Source organism: Oryctolagus cuniculus, chromosome 18, assembly GCF_964237555.1.
Source record: "Oryctolagus cuniculus chromosome 18, mOryCun1.1, whole genome shotgun sequence".
Classification (NCBI taxonomy): Eukaryota; Metazoa; Chordata; class Mammalia; order Lagomorpha; family Leporidae; genus Oryctolagus; species Oryctolagus cuniculus.
In genome coordinates, this window is record NC_091449.1 from 640,451 (window position 1) to 663,131 (window position 22,681).

Sequence of the window (22,681 nt, forward strand, 5' to 3'; positions counted from 1 at the left end):
TCATCTAACAGATCTTTATTAGACATATACAATATCAGCCACTTGCAATACATTAATGAGTTCAGAAATCCCAGGGGACAATGTGGACATTGTTCTAGCCAACTGTGAGCAGTGTGCCCCACTGTTAAAGGTGTACCTCAGGGCCATCAGCTTCCTCTGGATGGTTCCGCCCAAAGGACTCAAGCAACTGGAGCCCTGTGGGCTCTGGCCAACCGGTCTCAGCTCTGGCAACAATGCTCACCTCCCTGACTCACTTCTAACACCTGCGTCTAAGTGCGGAGACCCAAGAAGAGCCGGGAGCAAGCTCCAGAGACTTTCTGAGTTCTCACAGAATCTTCTAAATAGTTTTCCAGTGTCTTCTAAATAGATTCTAAATAGTATGGAAACACACACATCACATCAGGGAAGAAGCTGAGGAGGCGTCTGGAGCGGAGCGAGCATTTTTGAGAGCAGTCTTTTGGTGCGTCCTCAGGTGGCGGTGGTATGTGGATGACTGGCGATAGCTTTGGTGGCACAAGGAGCATGTATAGGGTTTCTCGCCTGTGTGAATTCTTTCATGAGCCTTCAAGTTGGTTTTGTGGCTGAAAGGCTTTTGACAAGTGCTGCATACGAAAGGCTTCTCTGTTTGGTGAATCATCTGATGCACACGCAGGTCTGAATTCTGGAAGAAGCCTTTGTGACACTCAGCACAAACGAACGGCCTCTCATTTCTGTGTCTTCTCTGGTGAGCTATCAACTGACAGGAATAGCTAAAGACCTTGGAGCATTCCGCACATTCATATGATTTTGAGGCACTGTGGGACCTCTCTTGATGTCCCCCACTTGTGGAGTTTCCCTCACTACTCTGATTGGTAGGGGCAGGCTCAGGGGAGGATGCATCTGGACTGGGTGAGAGCCCTGTCCTCACCTCCATGGGGCCGTGTTGCTCAGAGGGCCCCTCTAGGCATCCTTCCTGGGACCCCTGGATGCCTTGCTCTGAACTTCTAGAACTGTGTGTGTTCCTGAGAGAAACACATCCCTCTTCAGAACTGCTGGGACTGTCCTCTTCCTGGATAATGACTAGGGAAATGATTTGATCGCTCTGACTGGTAGGAGTGTCATTTACTTGAGTAGTCTTCAAAGAAGCGTTGCAGCCATCTTCTTCTTCTGCAAAACAGAGAAATCACTCAATGAAGCTGCACGCAGGAAGGGGCTCACTAGAACACTTCTCTGGCGTGCAGATTCCCCTCACTCACCTTGTGCTGTTGCCACGGAAGTGCCGTGGTGAGTACATAAGGGTGTCCTCGTGTTGTCTGCTGTTGGGGTTCCTGCTGACAGCTGTCTCTTGAGGTAAAAGATGACGTCTTTTAGAGGCATATTCTCTGAAAAAAGGGCTTCCTGTCCCTGCATGTAGACGTGGACCTGTAACCAAAGTCAGATCACCATTGAGTCTGCAGCTGTTGTAGGACAAGAGGCCTTCTGGGAGTCCAGCCCTCGGCAGGATTTCACAAGACCCTCAACTCGAGCTCATCTCCTTGTCTTGCCATCGTTTCTGATGGCGTCCTTCTTGTTATTGCCAACTTATTGCTATGTTCTACAGTCACTGTGGACACTGGGTTTGCAAGCACTGAATCACTGCTTCTAGGAAAATACAGTGTTAGTGCCCTGGGAGCTTGTGGCCTCAGTATTTTCTCCAACGGCTTAACTTTATGTGAGTATATACCGAAAGTGTTTATGAATATTTAATATATATTTTCTCGATTAATTAACACTGTACTAATGGCCAAAAACGTTGTTAACTCATGCCTGAAGGAAGACTATCTAATATATGTATTGAGTTCATAAGATATACTATCCTCTTGCTTTTAGGAATAGTAGTAACAGCACTTAAGCACTGCACACACATTATTTTAAAAAATTAAATTACCAACAAAAAGCACAAGTGTGAAAATGCATGAAATAATTGAGAGCTGAAACAGAATGTAGACTTGTTCACCACCATCTGGAATGTGCTCAGCAGATGACTCAATAAATTTTTTTTGCCACGCTACACAAGTTTGCAGATGACAACATGCTTTGGGTATTGGCTTGGAAGTTACGAGTGAATTTTAATGGTTTTAAAATATGAGATACAAGAATGAGTATTCGGGGTTGGCACTGTGGTCTAAATTAAGCCTCCACCTGCAGTGCCAACATCCCATGTGGGTGCCAGTTTGAGTCCCTGCTAATGTGCCTGGGAAAACAGCAGAAGATGGCCCAAGTCCTTGGGTCCCTGCACCCATGTGGAAGACAAGGAAGAAGTCTTGGCTCCTGGCTTCAGCTGAAGGGAGTGGCCAAGAGCCACCGAGAGCCGCCGAGAGCCGCCGAGAGCCGCCGAGAGCCGCCGAGAGCCGCCTTAAAAGTGGCCTTGATAAAATAGAAAAACAGGAACTTAAGACAAACAGTTTCAACCCCTCCCCATCGTGCCCTTTTGACCTAGTACTTTTCCACTGAAACCCCCTCCCCTGTGCTTGCTCAAGCTTGACAAAGAAACTGCAAGGCACATAAGGCACGTAGCCACCCGTTCCTCTTCCTCTATGACCCCCTCCCCTTGTCCATGTACTTTGCCCAACTGTGTAGTTGCCCAATGAACTTAAGCCACCCTATAATATGTTAATCTTGTGGTTTTGCCCTTTAAAAGCTGTGTGAAATGATTGCTCGGGGCTCTCTCTCTCTTTCCCGCTGCTTGCAGCAGCAGAGGGCCCATTTGTGCAAATGAAATAAAACTGCCTCTTGCTTTTTGCATCGCCTGGTCTGGAGTCTGTGTTTCTGGGGTCATCACAAAAGGGCACCACTTTTGGGTTCCTTCATCAGCCTGGCCCATCTCTTGCTGTTGTGGCCATTTAGGGAGTGAACTAGCAGATGGAAACTCTCACTCGCTCTTTCTCTCTCTCTCTCTCTATCTCTGCCTTTCAAATAAATAAATAAATAAATCTTTTAAAAACAACTTAAAAAAGAATGAGGATTCATTGTGATTTAATATCTTTCCAGATAAAAATCACAATAAGCCTTTTTGAGGAAAATAACCAGTTTTTAAGGCATTTCTTCCTCATCCTTGAGTTATTAGCTCAAATATTAATTTCTCAGAGTCCCTTGCCACCGTACCAAACAAAATTAGCTCCATGTTTGGCTCCTATATGTGCTACAGAACAAATACATACCTTTTTGCTTTTTTTTTCTTGCTTCCTTAAACCCGTGGAAATTCTCCTTGGTGAAGAAGAGTGGTGGGAGAGTACTCTGACTAATAAGGGGGTCTACAATAACTGTCTCTACCTCCAGGTGGTTCCACCTGACTCTCGCCTCCCTGTTCCCTCCCCCCAGGGCTCAGATCCCTTGACTTACTAAGACAGGTGGCTTCGTGCAATCATCATTTAGGTCTTCCATTAGTTTCTCCAGGTTTCTGTCTCTTGCTTCCCATTTCTTCTTCAACGTGGATGTGTCCCTGGCATGGCCACTCTTCAGAAACTGCTCAAAAACCAGTTGAGCGATCATTTCTTCCTTGCTGTGCTTTTCTGGCTGCAGCCATGAGTAAAAAGACTCAAGGAGTCTCTGCAGCTCCTGCCTTGAACTTGCGTTACTGTTGTACTGAAATGTGTCGACTATGCTCGAGCCCTCAGATGTCTCTTCCATCTGGACAGCGGATTCTTGGGTTGTTGTCAACTCTGGGTTGTCTGGATTAAGATCATTCCTGGATGGTTTCCTTTTCAATGAAGTTGTAAGATCTAAAGCCATTTTTAGTTAAGAGTTCTCAGACTCCGATTTAACCATTCAGCCCTCTTTGTGTCTCTGAAAATGTTTCAACAGTTGGTGAATGTCTAAACACTGCAATAAATAGAAGAGATATATGTAATTAATTGCACCACTGATACAGTTAAAGACAAACAAGTCAGTCCGATGGCTTCATGGATGAATTCTACCAGATACTAAAGAAATTATACAGTCCCCCAGAACACAGAAAAAGAGGGAATATTACCCATTTTGGCTAATGAATTGAGGACTTCACTGAAGACAAACTTCACAAGTGCTTTAAAATAATCCAAAGCATAATACTCACAAATCAAATTTAAAGAAAACAATACAGTATAAACAAGTGGTGTTCATTTTCAAAATTGAAGATTATTGGGTTAAAGTTCAAAGACCAATTAATTACACTGAGAGAATATAACAATGTTACATCTCAGTATATATGTTAAATTAAGTGAATATGAGCACTCACTCCTGAAAAAGGCATTTAATGAACTAGAAATAAAGAAACCACCTTGATGTGAAAAAGTTTCTACAAAACAAATACAACAAAAATGTTAAAAGTTTCTGGACTGTTCCTTAGCCAGTGAAACAAGGAAGGAAAATATCAAATATTATGTGATTATTTATAGAAGTCCTGATTTTGTTCACACAAATATGTCCATCATTTAGTAACCTAAGAGAATGTAGCAAAGTACCCAAACACAGGCCAATAAATAAACTGAGTTTTTTATTATTGTTATCACAAGCATCGGAAAAATATTTTAAAAAGGCTTTTCCGCTTATATTTGCATTAAACATCAATATTTAAGAATAAATCAAGGGGGCTGGCACTATCTCTCCCTCTCACTGTCTGTAACTCTACCTCTCAAATAAATAAAAATATCTTAAAAAAAGAAAAATAGCAATATGTGTATGTATATAAGGTCTACTGAATATAGCAAGATGTTAAAAATTGTTAATATTTAAATAAATTTATAGAAAACTTAAATTCTACTTCGTGCAAAATGAATAAGACTTTCCTCCCTTCCCAAACTAGAGCATTTACCTTAGAAAAACTGTAATTGAGAAATTTCTCTACCTCTTTTTGACAGAGTGTAAACATTTTCTAAAGCAAAACAAACCTTTTGCCAAGTTTGAAAGCCACAAATGTTTTTCTCAAGGGCCTGGTAGCCATTTTATTTGCGATGCAATCAAGGAAAACAAGGCTCCTGTTTCATTTTTGTGGGATGGTAGGAGCCCAACTTCAATGGGTGCCTGGCTTCAGGTTGTAAACCCATCTCATATATATTCAAGTTTGTGCCATCATAATCAGAATAGTCCTAATTTCAATCTAAATGTGTCATATTTGATGGGCTATATTGTGATTTATTCATATAAACATTTATGATAGCAATGAAAAGAAAGAACTGCTTCATTAAACAACCTGTATTAATCTTGAACCATAATGTGAACTGAATAATCCAGACACCAAATACTTTGTTTATATTTTTAAAAGATTTGTTTGTTTATTCAAGAGGTAGAGTTACAGACAGAGAGAGAGTCAGAGTGAAAATTTTTCCATCCACTGTTTCACTCCCCAGATGGCTTCAACATCCAGAGCCAGGCCGATCGGAAGCAGAGAGTTGGATTGGAAGTGGAGCAGCAGGGACTTGACCCAGCATCCATATAGTATGCCGGCACTGCAGGCGGCGCCTTTGCTCCTTACGCAACAGTGCCAGCCCCTTGTTTATCTATTTTTTTGTTTGTTTTTTTGATAGGCAGAGTTAGACAGTGAGAGAGAGAGACAGAGAGGTCTTCCTTCCATTGGTTCACCCCCTAAAAGCTGCCACGGTTGCCATGTTGAGCCAATGTGAAGCCGGGAGCCAAGTGCTTCCTCCTGGTCTCCCATAGCGGTGCAGGGCCCAAGCACTTGGGCCATCCTCCACTGCCTTCCCAGCCACAGCAGAGAGCTGGACTGGAAGAGCCCCTTGTTTATTCTTAAGGATATGTTAATGTCAGACTGCTATCTTTATTTAATCATATATAAAGTCCAGTTACAATTTAGTCTTTTTAATTTTTATTTAATATTTGTATAGGTGACCAGATTAATCAATGTTATCAATGCTCTTTAGGATGTTAGTTACTTTTGAGGCAATAGTAGAGGCTGGGATGGGTGTATGGAGGGCTTTATAGGAGCCTTGTCTCAGCATGGGCTAAAGAACATAGGAAATTAGATTTCCAGTCTTAGTGGGTAATATTTTACTGCTTTTTCCCCTAGGAAGTAATTCCATAGGCATGCTGACTTTTCACCAAGCTATATGCTTATGATTTTTACAGCTTTCTGTATATAATTAGACTTCAATAAAAATACCCAATTGAAATACTAAATGCATGGGACCATCACTGTGGCATAGCAGGTAAAAGATGCTGCCTGTGATGCCAGTTTTCCATTTGAGTGCTGATTCATGTCTTGGCTGCTGCTTTTCTGATCCAGCTCCCTGCTAATGGCCTGGGAAAATCAGCAGAGAATGGCCAAAGTGCTAGGGTCCCTGCCACCCATCTGGAGACAGGATTAAATTCCTGGCTCCTGGCTTCAGCCTGGCTGAGCGCTGGCTGTTGTGGCTATCTGGGGAATGAACCAACAGATGGAAGATATCACTCTGTCTCTCCCTCTCTGTCTGTAATTTTGACATTCAAAAATAAATACATAACTCTTTAAAATACTAAATGTAGGATGGGCATTTTTGGCTCAATAGTTCAGATGCCTCTTGAGATACCCACATCCCATATTGTAGAGCCTGGGTTTGAGTTCTGACTCTGATTCTGATCCAACTTCCTGATGATGTACATTCTGGGAGGCAGCAGGTAATGGCTTAAATACTTGGGTTCCTGCCATCCATGTGGAATACCTGGATTGAACGCTAAACTGATGGTTTTCACCTGGCCCAGCCCTTGCTGTTGCAGGCAAATAAAATACAAATATTAAATAAAATAAAAAGACTAGATTGTAACTGGACTTTGTATGATTAAATAAAGAGAGTAGTCTGACATTAACATGTCCTTTGCATAATGAATTAGGAAGAAGTAGATTATTCCTAATAGCAAAGACAAAGAAAAAACCTAAGTGTGTGTCAACTGATGAATAGATGAATATGTGGAATGGGGGCCAGCACTGTGGCATAGGAGGTTAAGCACCCAACGGCAGTTCTGGCATATTAGAAATTTAATAAGACAGTAGATCCTGAGTGTTTCACCAGAAAAAATACTGAAGAGATGGATATGTTAACTGACTTGGTTGTGGTAATCATTTCACAATGTTTAACACATTACATTGTATACTAATTATATCAATTGTCAATTATATCTCAAAAAGGCTGGAAAAAATAAATGTTAAAAAAATTAACAGATTTAATCCCTTTTTTATTACTGCTCTATTAAAAATAACATTTCATGCCATAATAAAAAAATATGTGTTTGGGGGCCAGTGCTGTTGTGTAGCAGGTAAAGCTACTGCCTGCAGTGCCAGCATCACATATGGGTGCTGTTTCCAGTCCCAGCTGCTCCACTTCTAATCCAGCCCCCTGCTAAGGCTCATGGGAAAGCAGTAGAAGATGGCACCAGTCCTTGGGCCCCTGCACACAAGTGAGACCCAGAAGAAGCTCCTGGCTCCTGGCTTCAGCCTGGCCCAGTTCCAGCCCTTGCAGCCATTTGGAGAGTGAACCAGTAGATGGAAGACCTCGCTCTGTCTTTCTCTCTCTCTCTAACATTGCCTTTCAAATAAATGAAAAAATCTTTAAACAAAGGGTGTGGTGGGAATGATGTATGGGCACACAAAACCTAATTGGTTTGCTAGTTATTGTTTCCTGCTCATGGTAATCTCTTCAGTTTTGATTAGACTTGACATTCCAATCTTATTAACCTGTTCCACCTCTTTTCCAGGCCCCTGGTCCAGCCAGCCCCACCCAGACTGTTTTGACCATTTGGGGAGTGAATTAGTGGCTGGAAGCTCTGTCTCTCTCTAACTAAGCCTTTCAAATAAATTTTGTAAAAAAATTTATGGGCGGGGGGGCGACACAATGGCTTAGTGGGTAAGGTCGCTGCCTGCAGCGCTGGCACCCAATATGGGCACTGGTTCGAGTCCCAGCTGTTCAACTTCCGATCCAGCTCTCTGCTGTGGCCTGGGGAAGCAGTAGAAGATGGCCCAAGTCCTTGGGCCCCTGTATCCACGTGGGAGACCAGGAAGAAGCTCCTGACTCCTGGCTTCGGATCAGCAGAGCTCCAGCCATAGCGGCCAACTGGGGAGTGAACCATTGGATGGATGCCTGCCTCTCTCTCTCTCTCTCTCTGCCTCTCCTCTCTGTGTAACACTGACTTTCAAATAAATAAACAAATCTTTTCAAAGAAATTCCAGATATAAGCAATTTGAGTTTTAAATCTTGTGCCCTTCTGAGGAGTGTGATGAAATCTTGGGCTGTCCTACTCTCTCCTTCTCAGAAATAATTTTGTACAATGTGTCCCCACTGTACACACTACTCACATTAATTATTTAATACCATCTTGGTTAATCATCTATACCATCATGGAATCACAGTGCTTGTGTCCAAGTAACCCTTATTTTATTTAATAATTACCCCAAGTTACAATAATAGTAACGACAGAAATTCAGCTATTCCAAAAAGCAGTCACAAAGTGCTTCCTTTGAGCGAAAAGGTGAAAGTTTTCAACGTAAGGGAAAAAATACTAAACTAAGATGTATGATAAAAATGAAGCACAGTGCATACAGAATTCAGCACTGACTGAGGTTACAGGCATCTACTGAGGGTCTTGGTATAGATCACTCGTGGATAAAGGAAAACTGTTGTTGGCACATTTTAAATTTCATCCCTACCCCATTCCAATCTGTTGTGGACCAACACTTACATAAAATGCAATGAAAATAAACTGCTAGGAGGCCGGCACCATGGCTCAATAGGTTAATCCTCCGCCTGTGGCACCGGCACACCAGGTTCTAGTCCCGGTCAGGGTGCCAGATTCTGTCCCAGTCGCTCCTCTTTCTGTCCAGCTCTCTGCTGTGGCCTGGGAGTACAGTGAAGGATGGCCCAAGTCTTTGGGACCTGCACACTGCCAGCCACTTGGGGGGTGAACCAACGGAGAAGGAAGACCTTTCTCTCTGTCTCTCTCTCTCACTGTCCACTCTACCTGTAAAAAAAAAAAAAAAAAAAAAAAAAAAAAAAAAAAAAAAAAAAGAAAAAAGAAAAGAAAAAGAAAAAAGAAAAAAAAAATAAACTGCTAGGAACATTAAATTAGTAAGACAACAGAGCCACACCAAGAGGCTTTCCCAGGAGAAGTCTCTTTCAATCAATGCCAGGACCGGGACTGGCATTGTGATACAGCGGTTTATGCTGCTGCCAAAATGCTGGCATCCTTTACTGGAATCCCAGTTCAAGTTAAGCAACTCCATTTCTTCTTTTTTTAAATTTATCTGGCAGATACAGTTAGACAGTGAGAGAGAGAGACAGAAAGGTCTTCCTTCCATTGGTTCCCCCTCCAAATGGCTGCCACAGCCGGAGCTGTGCCGATCCAAAGCCAGGAGACAGGTGCTTCCTCCTGGTCTCTCACATGAATGCAGGTGCCCAAGCACTTGGGCCATCCTTGATTGCCTTCCTGGGCCACAGCAGAGAGCTGGACTGGAAGAGGAGCAGCCGGGACTAGAACCTGGTGCCCATATGGGATGCCAGTGCCACAGGTGGAGGATTAACCAAGTGAGCCACGGTGCTGGCCCCGCTACTCCACTTCGGACCCAGCTCCCTGCTAATGAGCCTGGAAGGCAATGGAAGATGACCCAGGCGCTTGGGTTCCTGCCACCCCTGTGGAGACATAGATGGAATTCTAGGCTCCTGGCTTCTTGCCAGACTAGCAGCCATTTTACGGCCATTTGGAGTGAACCAGCAGATGCAAGATGTTCTCTCTCTCTCTCTGCCTTTCAAATAAATAAATAAATAAATAAACCTTAAAAATATAAAAATCAGGCCAGAACCACAGAGCCCACAGCATCAATCCCTTATGGGTATGAGTAATTATCATGAAAGACCATACCCCTCTTCTGGGAGACTCCCATATTTTTGTATATAGGCTTCGTTCCCCCAGTAACTGCCTACATATGCACGCATACACACCAGAACACAAGTTAAATTGCTCTTCCATTCTGGAAACTTACCTCTTTCTTGGTCGAACCTCAAGCTGGATAACCCTGGACAGAATGTGGAGCTGCTGAGGAGACCAGCTGCCTTCTGCACTGGTCTGCTATGAAGTGGAGTGGCTTCCCAAGGTTCCTGCCTTTTATGAGCTCAGTGATTTAAATACATGATGGGATGAAACTTTCAACCAAATCTTTAATCCTAGCCTGGGGCAATGGACCACAACAAGCATCAATATTTCTGCAGTGAAATGTAACGACATTCATATTAAGTGCCGATATGAAGACTTGCATTAGTCTGACATACGTTCTAGTCAAGTTTTGTCATAAGGGACTGTTATTAAAGCTTGTTAAAGTTTTTCATTTTCAGAGATGTATAGATTGCAAACGTAGAGAACATGGCTTCTTGATGTTCTCTCCTTCTGTGCCAATCCCGAGCTAGTGAGACAGAGGGGACTCCAGGAACCTAGAAGTTTTCCTAACCCAGGAAAGAGATGTTGGGGGCTGAGCCTAGGGTCATGTCAGTGGGAAAGAGAGATAAGTGACTATTTTATGTTGAGCAAGCCCTTGAGTTTTTTTTTTTTTTTTTTTTGACAGGCAGAGTGGACAGTGAGAGAGAGAGACAGAGAGAAAGGTCTTCCTTTGCCGTTGGTTCACCCTCCAATGGCCGCCGCGGCCAGCGCGCTGCGGCCGGCGCACCGCGCTGATCCGATGGCAGGAGCCAGGAGCCAGGTGCTTTTCCTGGTCTCCCATGGGGTGCAGGGCCCAAGCACCTGGGCCATCCTCCACTGCACTCCCTGGCCACAGCAGAGGGCTGGCCTGCAAGAGGGGCAACCGGGACAGAATCCGGCGCCCCGACCGGGACTAGAACCCGATGTGCCGGCACCGCAAGGGGGAGGATTAGCCTAGTGAGCCGCGGCGCCGGCCAGCCCTTGAGTTTGATAGCCTTAACGGGATGGCTGAGGGAGAGGGTGGAGAACAAATGATGAGAAGCTTCCGGTCTGAGCTGTCACCTGGTGCAGGGTGGGGTAGGCTCTCTTCCATGATCCTTTCCCCCACATCTCACACCCCTACACACACCTTTCTCAGAAAGAAAGGTTTCAAGCTCATGACAGCAGCCTGGGCCCCTCAGGAATGCAGGCTCCAGGGCTTAGATGATCCCTTGTTGCTGCTGCCTGCCGAGCTCCTGGCCTCTCCTTGACACCCAGTTAGTTGTTGGCTGTTTACATTGTCCTAGAGCTGCACTGATGAGGTGGCTCCCGATTCCTCTCACTGGGAATAATGGCCTGGTTCCTCCCACCACATTGCTCTGCATTCGTTCTTCTCTACAGGGAATTTCATCCACTTAAAAAAAATTTTATCATTTATTTGGAAAACAGAGAGACAGAGGAGACAGTGCAATAGAAATAGAGAGCAATTTCATCTTCTGGTTCACTCCCCAAATAACCTATTACAGGCAGGGGTGGTCCAGGCAGAAGCTAGGAGTCCAGAACCCAATCTGTCTCCCGGGTGGGTGGCAGGGACCCAAGTATTTGAGCCATCAACTGCTGCCTCCCAAGATGCACAATAGCAGGAAGCCAGAATTGGGAGGTGAGATGGGACTTGAATACAGGCACCTTGACATGGGATGCAGGCATCTATCCCAACTGACGTCATAACCACTGTATTAGAAGTGTCCACCCTGAGTTTCCTCCACTTATGCTCTTCATAATCTAAAGGAATTTCCAGGACTATATATATATATGAATGTTATATAATATGAAATATATATATATACTTCATCCTTCATATCCCTGAGATTTAACTTTTGTCACAGAATGAGGAAATAGGCCTTTATTCTGAATCATGATTTAAGTTACCATATTTTTCTTTTTTTTTAAATATTTATTTCTTTGAAAGTCAGAGATATACAGCGTGAGGAGAGGCAGAGAGAAAGAGGTCTTCCATCCGATGGTTCACTCCTCAGATGGCCCTTCCGGCCGGAGCTACGCCAATCTGAAGCCAGGAGCCAGGAGCTTCTTCCAGGTCTCCCACATGGGTGCAGGGGCCCAAGGACTTTCCCAGGCCACAGCAGAGAGCTGGATTGGAAGAGGAGCATCCAGGACTAGAAGTGGTGCCCATATGGGATGCTGGCACTTCAGGCCAGGGTGTTTACCCACTGCACCACAGTGCTGGCCCCAAATTAGCATATTTTTCCGTCACAAACTTATCTAGATGTAAAAGGCATGTGATCTGGAATGATCTGCCTCTAGGGTTTTTTTTTTTTTTTTTAAGATTTATCTATTTATTTGAAACGCAGAGTTACAGAGAGAGTTAAGGAGAGGCAGCGAAAGAGAGAGAGAGAGGTCTTCCATCCGCTGGTTCACTCTCTAGATGGCCGCAAAGGCCAGAGCTGTGCTGACCCAAAGCCAGGGGCCAGGAGCTTCTTCTGGGTCTCCCACATGAGTGCAGGGATCCAAAGACTTGGGCCATCTTCTACTGCTTTCCCAGGCCACAGCAGAGAGCTGGATCAGAAATGGAGCGGCTGGGACTCAATCTGGCACCCATTTGGGATGCCAGCACTGCAGGCGGTAGCCTTGCCTGCTGCACCACAGCGCTGGCCCCTGCCTCCAGCCTTTTACATCAACTTCCTTTCAAATATTCTTGTCTTCATAATTATAGCTATTTCTAGGAAGAAATATGGCCAGATTAAATCTGATTTTGTTTACCATTCTGAAATGCCCTTTCTGGGTCTTTGTTTATCTCTACCTGTATGAGATAACTCATTGCTATTCCTTAAAATTCACAGACTTGTCTCAATCCCAGTCTGTAGAATGTGGCCTTATCTGGAAATGGTGCTGATTTTAATACCTGCCCCCCCAAAATCCAAAATGTCATAATCTCAAACATTGAAATCCCCAAATATCAAAAATGCATAAAGTCTTAAATTCTGGATAGCACAATCCTGAAAGACTAAAATCCTGAATTTTGATATTCTAAAACACAAAACCCAAGAAAACTGCAATTCCCATGGAGAAAATGCTCTGCAAGAGGGGTAGAAAGCCAAATTCTGGGATGGGAACAGGGCATGTGATATGTCAACCATGAAAACTTCAGATTAAAATTAACCAACTGGCATTGGCATTCCTTCCAGCTGATGAAATTCCAGGAAATTTTCATGAATTTGTGAGGTATTTTTTGAAGAAGCCAGGAATGTGACTGTAGGATAAAAAGACACTTAAATAATGATTTATGTATTTGAATGGCAGTGTTACAGAAAGGGAAGAAGAGACAGAGAGAGAGAGAGAGATCTTCCATTTGCTGGATCACTCCCTAAATGACTGCAGCAGCCAAGGCTGGGCCAGGTTGACGCCAGACGCCATGAGCTTCTTCCAGGTCTCCTATTTGGGTGCAGGGGCCTGAGGACTTGGGCCATGCTCCACTGCTTTCCCAGGTGTGTTAGCAGAGAGCTGGATTGGAAGTGAAGCAGCTGGGACAGGATGATGGTCACTTAACCTGCTGTGCCACAGCACCGACCTTAAGAAGACACCTAAAAATGGTGTTTCTCTGCAGCCCCTAGTATGAATTCCACCAAATCGATGGTCTATAAATATACGTGTATGAAGAGGAGTTTCCACATACGCACAGAAGCACTACACAGATGATGGAATTCAGTAGCAAAGGCTCATGCCAGGATATATCCATCGCAGAATTCCAAAAACAAATGAATGTGAACAACTTCCCTGAGAAGCACGGCCTCAAAGGAAAAAATGCAGCTCTCCATAATGATGCAAGACTTCAAAGCATAGTTAGCAATGAGGAAGGCTGGCCATCTTTCAGGAATTAGTTCTGTGGAATTCCCTGTAATCTAACACTGAAACACATTTTATCCTAAGGCATATTTTCTTTTTTCTCCCCAAATTCTTATGTGTTTTTGTCTATTTTTTGGTAGATTTATTTATTTATTTTGAAAATCAGAGTTACAGAGAGAGAGAGAGAGAGCGAGGGAGAGAGAGGGAGAGAATCATCTTCCATCTGTTGGTTCACTCCCCAGACGGCCACAACAGCCAGCAGTGGCCCAGGCCAAGGCCAGACAAGAGCTTCATCCGGGTTATCCAGGTGGGAGCAGAGGCTCCAGCACTTGGGCCATCCTTTGCTGCTTTTCTCAGGCCATTAGCAGGGAACTGGATCAGAAGTGGAATAGCTGGGATGCGAACCAGTGCCCATATGGTTTGTTGGAGTCTCAGTCGGTGACTTAACCCCCAAATTACAACGCTGGCCCCTTTACTGTTTACTTTAAATTTTATTGACATAATGGTTGTACAGAATAGTTGTACATATTTATGGGATACATTGACAATTCAATATATAAATATCATGTATAATGATGAAATCAATGTAATCAACATTTCTGTTTCAAACAGAAGGAATAAATATAGGGCTCCTGTGTGTTTTTTCAAAAATTTTACTTTATTTGAGAGGCTCAGAGACATCTCCAATCTTCAGGTTTACTTCTCAAAGGCCTGGAATCCACAGACTCAGTTCTGGTCTGCCACATGAATGGCAGAGACCCAAGTATTGGAGCTGTCACCTGCTGCCTCCCAGGGTGTTCATTAAGAGGAAGCTGGAATTGGAAGTGGCGTTTCAACTCAAACCCAGGCCCTCTGCTATGGGATGTGGGTGTCCCAAGGCATGGCTTAACCATGATGCCAAATGCCCACCTTTTTTTTTTAATCTTTTAAAGTCATTTTTCACAGTATGTTTTTTAACTTTTAAATTTAGTTATTTGTTTGAAAGGCAGAGTTACAAAGAGGCAGAGAGAGATATATCGGTTTTCCAAAGACTGGTTCATTCTCCAGATGGCCACAACTGCTGGAGCTGTGCTGATCCGAAGCCAAGAGCCAGGAGCTTCCTCTGGGTCTCCCACGTGCATGCAGGGGCCCAAGGACCTGGGCCATCCTCTACTGTTCTCCCAGGCCACAGCAGAGAGCTGGATTGGAAGTGGAGCAGCGGGATCGAACTGGTGCCCATAGGGGATGCTAGCACTGCAAGAAGTAGCTTTACCCACTACACCACACCTCTCACACTATTTTAAATTGTCAGCATCATTTATTGTATTTGTTTTGCTTTGTATTTTATCTGCACATCATTTCCAATACTGGACGTACAATTATCTAAAACCTTTTAGAGATCTTTAACTTACTGTATGATTTTTTTCTGCAGATTCAATTCTGTGAAAATGCATTATCATAATATGTTGACTTGTGTTTCATCATGTGCATGTACATAAAAGCATTCAAATTTCAACAAATGAAGAGATGTCCTTTTTGTACCTCTGCATTTATGAATGATAAAATTCCCTGTACTCTCAGCTCTTTGGTCAACTCAGTGGTGACCTCTCACATTTTTGACTGATCCCAAAAGACAGATTGTCCAGTCATTTCAGATGATCACAGGTATAAAGCTGAGTACACACAACCATCATGATATACATGTGTACATTTTGCTTGTACTAAAATATTTATTTATTTGAAGGCAGAGTTACAAAAGAATAGGAGAAGCAGGTCTTCCATCCACTGGTTCACTCCACAAATGGCTTAGGGCTGAGGCTGGGCCAGGGTTGCCCCCACAGGTGGCAGAAGCATTTGGGCTATCTTTTGCTGCTTTCCCAGGCACATTACCAGGGAGCTGGATCACACTGGAGCAACTGGGACTTTAACTGGTACTCACATGGAATGTCAGTTTTGCAGGTGGTGGCTTTACCAATTTTGCATCGGAATGCCAGCCCCTACATTTTGCTTTTTGAGCTATTTCTTTATGAGTATAGTCTGTCTGTTTATAACTTGGTATTGGCTGAGGGTGCTCGCATAAGTATCTAAGAATATTAATGAACAGACTTGACTCTATAAAAATTAGAACGGGGTTGGGGATTTGGCCTCGTGGTTAAGATGCTGGTTAACACACTGAAAATGATCCAAGTACTTGGGGCTCTGCCACTCATGTGGCAGACCCAAACAGAGTTCTGGGCAAGCCCTATCTATTGCAGCTTTTTGGGGAGTGGGCCAGCAGGGATGAAAGGCAGAGTTCCAGAGGGAGAAAAAAGCAGAGTTACACATATATACACTTGTATAATGTCCAGTCAGGGTAATGGGTGTATATATTTTAAGATTTATTTATTTACTTGAAAAGCAGAGTTATGGGAGAGGGAGGGAGAGGGAAGGGGGGGAGAGAGAGAAAGAGAAAGAGGGTGAGAGAGAGCAAGAGCGTGAGCGAGCTGGGAGGGCTGGGCCTACAGAAAGCCAGGAGCCTGGAACTCTGTGTGGATCCTTCACATGAGCCGCAGGAGCACAAGCACTTGGGCCATCTTCCAATGCCTTCCCAGGCACATGAGCAGAGAGCTGGATCAGAAGTGCAGCAGTTGGGGCTTGACTGGTGCTGATATGGGATGCTCGCATTGCAGACATCAGCTTAATCTGCCACACCACAATTGCGGCCCCAGAGTAAACGTATTTATCACTTTAAACATTGAACATCTATGGTGAAAACAACCAAAATGTAATTTTTTTCTTTTAAGATTCATTTATTGGGCCCAGAGCTCTGGCACAGTGGGTTAGCACCCTGACCTGAAGCGCTGGAATCCATATGGGTGCTGGTTCAAGTCCCAACAGCTCCACTTTCTTTTCTTGTCTTCTGTTTTTTTTTTTTTTTTTTTTTTGACAGGCAGAGTGGACAGTGAAAGAGAGAGGCAGAGAGAAAGGTCTTCCTTTGCCAATGGTTCACCCTCCAGTGGCTGCCACGGCCGGCGCACCACGCTGATCCGAAGGCAGGAGCCAGGTGCTTCTCCTGGTCTCCCATGGGGTACAGGGCCTAAGCACTTGGGGCATCCTCCACTGCACTCCCTGGCCACAACAGAGAGCTGGCCTGGAAGAGGGGCAACTGGGACAGAATCTGGTGCCCCGACCAGGACTAGAACCCAGTGTGCTGGCGCTGCAAGGCGGAGGATTAGCCTATTGAGCCACGGCGCCGGCCACCGACTGCTCCACTTTCAATCCAGCTCTCTGCTCTAGCCAGGGATAGCAGTGGAAGATGGCCTGAGTCCTTGGGTCCCTACACCCATGTGGGGGACCTGGAAGAAGCTCCTGACTCCTGGCTTCCGATCAGTGCAGCTCCAGCTGTTGTGGCCAATTGGGGAGTGAACCATTGGATGGAAAACCTCTTTCTCTCTGCCCCTCGTCTCTGTGTAAGTCTGATTTTTTTTTAAAGATTCATTTACCTATTTGAAAGGCAGAATTACAGAGAGATGGAGAATCTTCCACCCACTGGTTCACTCTACAAATGTCCAGATGGCCAGAGCTGGGGCAATCTGAAGCAAAGACAAGAGATTCCTCTAAGTCTCCATTGTAGGTTCAGGGGGCCAAGTACTTGGGCCACCTTCCACAGCTCTCCCAGGAGCATTAGCAAGGTGCTGGATCAGAAGTGGAGCAGCCAGGACTTGAGCTGACACCCATATGGGATCCGGTGTGGCAGGCAGCAGCTTTTACCCACTCCAGCACAAAACTGGCTAGCGAAAATCCAATCTTAGAGGGCTATTTTTTTTAAAAAAGATTTATTTATTTATTGAAAGTCAGAGTTACACAGAGAGAGGAGAGGCAGAGAGAGAGAGAGAGGTCTTCCATTCGATGGTTCACTCCCCAATTGACCACAACGGCTGAAGCTGTGCTGATCCGAAGCCAGGAAGCCAGGAGCTTCTTCCAGGTCTCCCACGTGGCTGCAGGGACCCAAAGACTTGGGCCATCTTCTACTGCTTTCCCAGGCCATAGCAGAGAGCTGGATGGGAAGAGGAGCAGCTGGGACTGGAACCGGCGCCCATATGGGATACCGGCGCTTTAGGCCAGGGCGTTAACCCACTGCTCCATACCGCCGGCCCCTCTTAGAAGGTTATTAAAAAATATTTATTTGACATGCACAGTTAAAGAGAGGTAGAGGTAGATAGAGAGAGCTTCCATCTGCTGGATCACTCCCCAAATGGTTACAATGGCTGGAGCTGGGCCAGTCCAAAGCCAGGAGCCAGGAACCACTTCTGGTTCTCCCAAGTGGGTTCAGGGGCCCAAGGATTTGGGCCATCTACTGCTTCTTTCCCAGGTACATTAGCAAGGAGTTGGATCAGAAGTGGAGCAGGCAGGACTCAAATTGGTGCCCATATTGGATGCTGGCACTGCTGGTGGAGGATTTACTTGCTATGCCACAGCGCCAGCCCAAGAGGCTCTTTTATTTTATTTATTTATGATTTATTTATTTATTCAAAAGTCAGAGTTGCACAGAGAGAGGAGAGGCAGAGAGAGAGAGAGAGAGAGAGAGAGAGAGAGAGATATCTTCCATCTGATGGTTTACTCCCCAATTGTCTGCAATGGCAGGAGATGCACAGATCTGAAGCCAGGAGCCAGGAGCTTCTTCCGGGTCTCCCCCATGGGTGCAGGGGCTCAAGCACTTGGGTCACATTCTACTGCTTTCCCAGGCCATAGCAGAGAGCTGGATTGGAAGTGGAGCAGTGGGTCACGAACCAGCATCCAGATGGGATGCTAGTGTTTCAGGCCAGGGCATTAACCTGCTGTGCCACAGGTCTGGCCCCTCTTTCGTTTTGAATAGAGAAATATATAGCACTTTATCTACAGTCACTCTATTGTATAAAAAACCCCAGAACTTTTGTCATTAAAATGGCAATCTTTGGAGCCTGTGCTGAGGCATAGTGGGTAAGGGTGCCACCTGCAGTGCCGGCATCCTATATGGGCACCAGTTCTAATCCTGGGTGCTCCACTTCTGATCCAGCTCTCTGCAGTGACCTGGGAAAACAGAAGACGGCCCAAGTCCTTGGGCCCCCACACTCACGTGGGAGACCAGGAAGAAGCCCTTGCCTCCTGACTTCAGCACAGCTCTGGCCATTACAGCCATCTGGGAAGTGAACCAGCAGATAAAGACCTCTCTCTCTCTGCCTCTGCCTCTCTGCAACTCTGCCTTTCAAACAAACAAACAAACAAACAAAATAAATAAATAAATAAATGGCAATCTTGTTAGGACAGAACACAATCTTATTAGAACTCACCAGAAAGTTAAATCAATCTTTTATTTATGCGGTTTTCAAGTGTATTTGGATAATATGAAGGAATCTTTTGATGTACTTAGTTTTCTTACAAAGGAAATAATCATGTTGAACAACAGTATTTATATAGGCTATATTGCTGATCTTAATAGATATTATTTGGGAAGCATACAGCTAATGCTGAGAATCCAATGTTACAGTTTACAATTGAAAATTTGGGTGCTGGCATGGTGGCACAGTGGGTCAAGCTGCTGCTTGCAACTCTGGCATCCCACACTGTAATGATGCTTTGAGTCCTGCCTGCCTGCCTGCAGTCCAGCTTCCTGCTCAGGAGCCTGGGAAAACCACAGAAGGTCACCCAATACTCGGGCCCCTTCATCAATGTGGGAGACCCAGATGGAGTTCCTGGCTTTGGCCTGGCCTAGCTGTAGCTATTCAGGCAGTCTAGGGAGTAAACCAGCAGATGGAAGATCTGCTATTCTGCCTTTTAAATAAATAGATCATTAACAACAAGAAATTTTAAGTCGCAAAGTTTATGCTGATCTGAGGCTTTTGTTTCTTTAGAAAAGATCTATTTATTTGAAAAGCAGAGTTACAGAGGCAAGGGGGGGCACAGGTCTTCCATGCGCTGGTCCACTCCCCAAATGGCCGCAATGACTGGAGCTGGACTGATCCAAAGCCAGGAGCCGTGTGCTTCTTCCAGGTCTAACCTGCGGGTGGAGGGGCCTAAGAACTTGGGCCCTCTTCAACTGCTTTCCCAGGCCATAGCAGAGAGCTGGATTAAAAGTGGAGCAGCCAGGACTTGAATCGGTGCCCATATGGGATGCCGGCACTGCAGCTGGCAGCTTTACCCGCTATGCCACAGTGCTGGCCCCTCATGCTTTTCTTACATAGCTTCTGATGGAACACTGGTGGGTCTTAAAAGCCAGATACTATAGTGTTGTATTTTCAATAGAAGCACATGCAGTTTGTGTTGTCAATTATACCTGTATTAAACTTTTTAAAATAGTTACTTCCAAATCATTTTACTACACGTGATCTGTTACAGAGGTTCCTGGCAGCTAGTAGACCATTATGGAGAGAACAGATGCCATGTTTCTGCCAATTCTTGTTCAGTGACATCATGTTGACAATTTTTTTTTTTTTTTTACTTATTTGACAGGTAGAGTTAGAGAGAGAGAGAGAGAGAGAGAGAGAGAGACAGAGAGAAAGGTCTTCCTTCCGTTGGTTCACCCCCCAAATGGCCGCCACAGCCAGCGCTGCGCCGATCTGAAGCCAGGAACCAGGTGCTTCCTCCTGGTCTCCCATGTGGGTGCAGGTGCCCAAGCACCTGGGCCATCCTCCACTGCCCTCCTGGGCCACAGCAGAGCTGGACTGGAAGAGAAGCAACCGGGCCTAGAACCCGGCGCCCACATGGGATGCCAGCACCACAGGTGGAGGACTAGCTAAGTGAGCCACAGTGCAGGCCCCGATGTTGACAGTTTGAAAGTGGCCATATGGGAGGATGTATACCAGGGAGATTGGCAAATACTAAACCATGGTTTGATTTACTGCACTACTCAATGTCTACATTTAGAAATAATGTAATACAGATTAAATTTAAAAGTCTGTGTTATATGTGCTCATACACTGTATAGCATGAAAACAACTGGAGAACAAAAATGAGCTAATTTATAACTCAAAAATGAGCTACTTTATTTTATGGTTGGAACAAGATTTGGCTTTCAAATTCGTGCGTGACATTAAACATGAATGTCATTGTTAATGGACCGAAGAGTGTGGAAAGAATCCAATTATGGTATTTAGGAGGTAGACCTATAATGGGAGGTCTAAGGTCACTCATGGCATGCCTTCAGAAGGTGGTCTTCATGAAAGGATTGGTTAAATTTTACAGACTAGGTCTGTAAAATTGACTCTGTTTTCTGGCTTACCATGTGATCCTTTATCCACACGTACTGTGCTCTACCATTGCCATCTCCCACCTCACCAAAGGCCACGCCTGATCTTGGGCTATAAACCTCCAAAACAGTGAGCCAAAACAGGCCTTTCCTTCATTAGTTTGTTCCAGGTGTTGAACGGTAGTATTGCAAACTGACTAACAAAATAAAAATAAGCAAGATACAAACATTTTACCAAAGATATATAGGTGGCAAAGCAACACATGAAAAACTGTTGGACATCTTTGGGAAATATAATTAAAAACACTAGCTGGTTTATTTATTAAAAGGGTAAAGTGTGGTGGAATGAGAAGGCCATGCCAAGATGGCCACTGGCAACAGAAACTGCCTGGCAACAGGCTGTGATTGGTTAGGGCATAGACCGCCCCTTGACTGGATAGGCTGCCTTGGCTATATAAGCTGCTGTAGCAACTGAAATAAACGAGTCTGCAAGCTGCTCTCCTCTGGCCTGCTTTCACCCTGGGGTCTGTGTGGTTTCTCCGTACCTCTTGCCCCACCATGCTCTTCCTCCTAGAAACGAATCCACTGCAACAGTAAAGTTTGCTGTGGTGCTACAGCATAGTGGGTAAAGCCACTGCCTGCAGTGCCAGCATCTCATATGGGTGCCGGTTCGAGTACCGGTTGTTCCACTTCTGATCCAGCTGTCTGCTATGGCCTGGGAAAGCAGTGGAAGATGGCCCAAGTCCTTGGGCCCCTGCACCCATGTGGAAAGATCTGGAGGAGACTCCTGGCTTCGGATCGGCAAAGCTCCAGTTGTTGTGGCCAACTGGGGAGTGAACTAGCACTCTGCCTCTAATTCTCTGTGTAATTCTTTCAAATAAATAAATTAAATCTTAAAAAAGGGGGGGGGGCGTAAAATTTATGAGATAGACCCTACAAATATTTGCAAGAGTATGGAAGAACTGGAATTCTGGGGGGTAAGCAGCAAATAACCACTTTGGCTCACTTGCAGCTTTTTGTTTTTCTGCCAATCCTGGCATCAATTTTATTGCTGTTGGGTACAGCCTCTTCATCCCTATGCCTTAAGTCTCTCCAGGTTAGCACAGTGCTTAGTTTCCACTGGGCCAGGGGCAAGGGAGAAAATCTGCTTCCCGAGCCTGCCCTGGCCCAGCTCCTCAGCTGCCTCCACCCACACCCAGCCTACACCAAGTCACATAAACATGGCTATGGGCATAGCCCAGAACAGCAGTTAGGCAGGTTAACGTGTAAACACATGTGGGACCAGGGACCGGGGCCAGATCCAGTCACCCAGCCCAACCCCAACCTGAGACCACAGTTAAGTCTGGAAAAGCAGGGGCCTGACCCCAATCTCTGGCTCTTTCGGAACTCTCTCCTTTCTTTCTCTTCTTCTTTCTCTCCATCTCTCTCTTTCTAGATTTATTTATCTGAAAGGCGGTTACAGAAAGAGGGGGAGAGACAGAGAGAGGTATTTCCCATCTGCTTGCTCACTCCCCAAATGGCCAGGGCTGGGCTGGGCTGGGCCAAACTGAAGCCAGGAGCCTGGAGCTTCATCTGGGTCACCCACATGTGTAGCAGGGGCCCAAGCACTTGGACCATCTTCTGCTACTTTCCCAGGTGCATTAGCAGAGAGCTGGACTGGAAGTGGAGCAGCCAGGAGACAAACTGATGCTCGTGCTACAGGAAGCAGCTTTATCCCCTACACCATAGTGCCAGCCCCTTGCACAGCTTCTTAATAAGTTAATATTA

The 22,681-nt window shown here is 45.1% G+C and overlaps 1 protein-coding gene across 1 annotated transcript in view; it reads right to left on the minus strand.

The window, feature by feature from the left end:
* Window positions 1-22,681, minus strand: part of LOC108175678 (zinc finger and SCAN domain-containing protein 4) — a 25,968-nt gene continuing 3,287 nt past the window's right edge. Inside the window, exons 2-4 of the mRNA XM_017337914.3 lie at window positions 3,361-3,840; window positions 1,236-1,401; window positions 1-1,146 (exon numbers count right to left, since the gene is read on the minus strand). Of these exons, the coding sequence (XP_017193403.3) occupies window positions 395-1,146; window positions 1,236-1,401; window positions 3,361-3,750 (1,308 nt within the window). The 5' untranslated portion in view covers window positions 3,751-3,840 and the 3' untranslated portion in view covers window positions 1-394. The remainder of the gene's footprint in view (window positions 1,147-1,235; window positions 1,402-3,360; window positions 3,841-22,681) is intronic.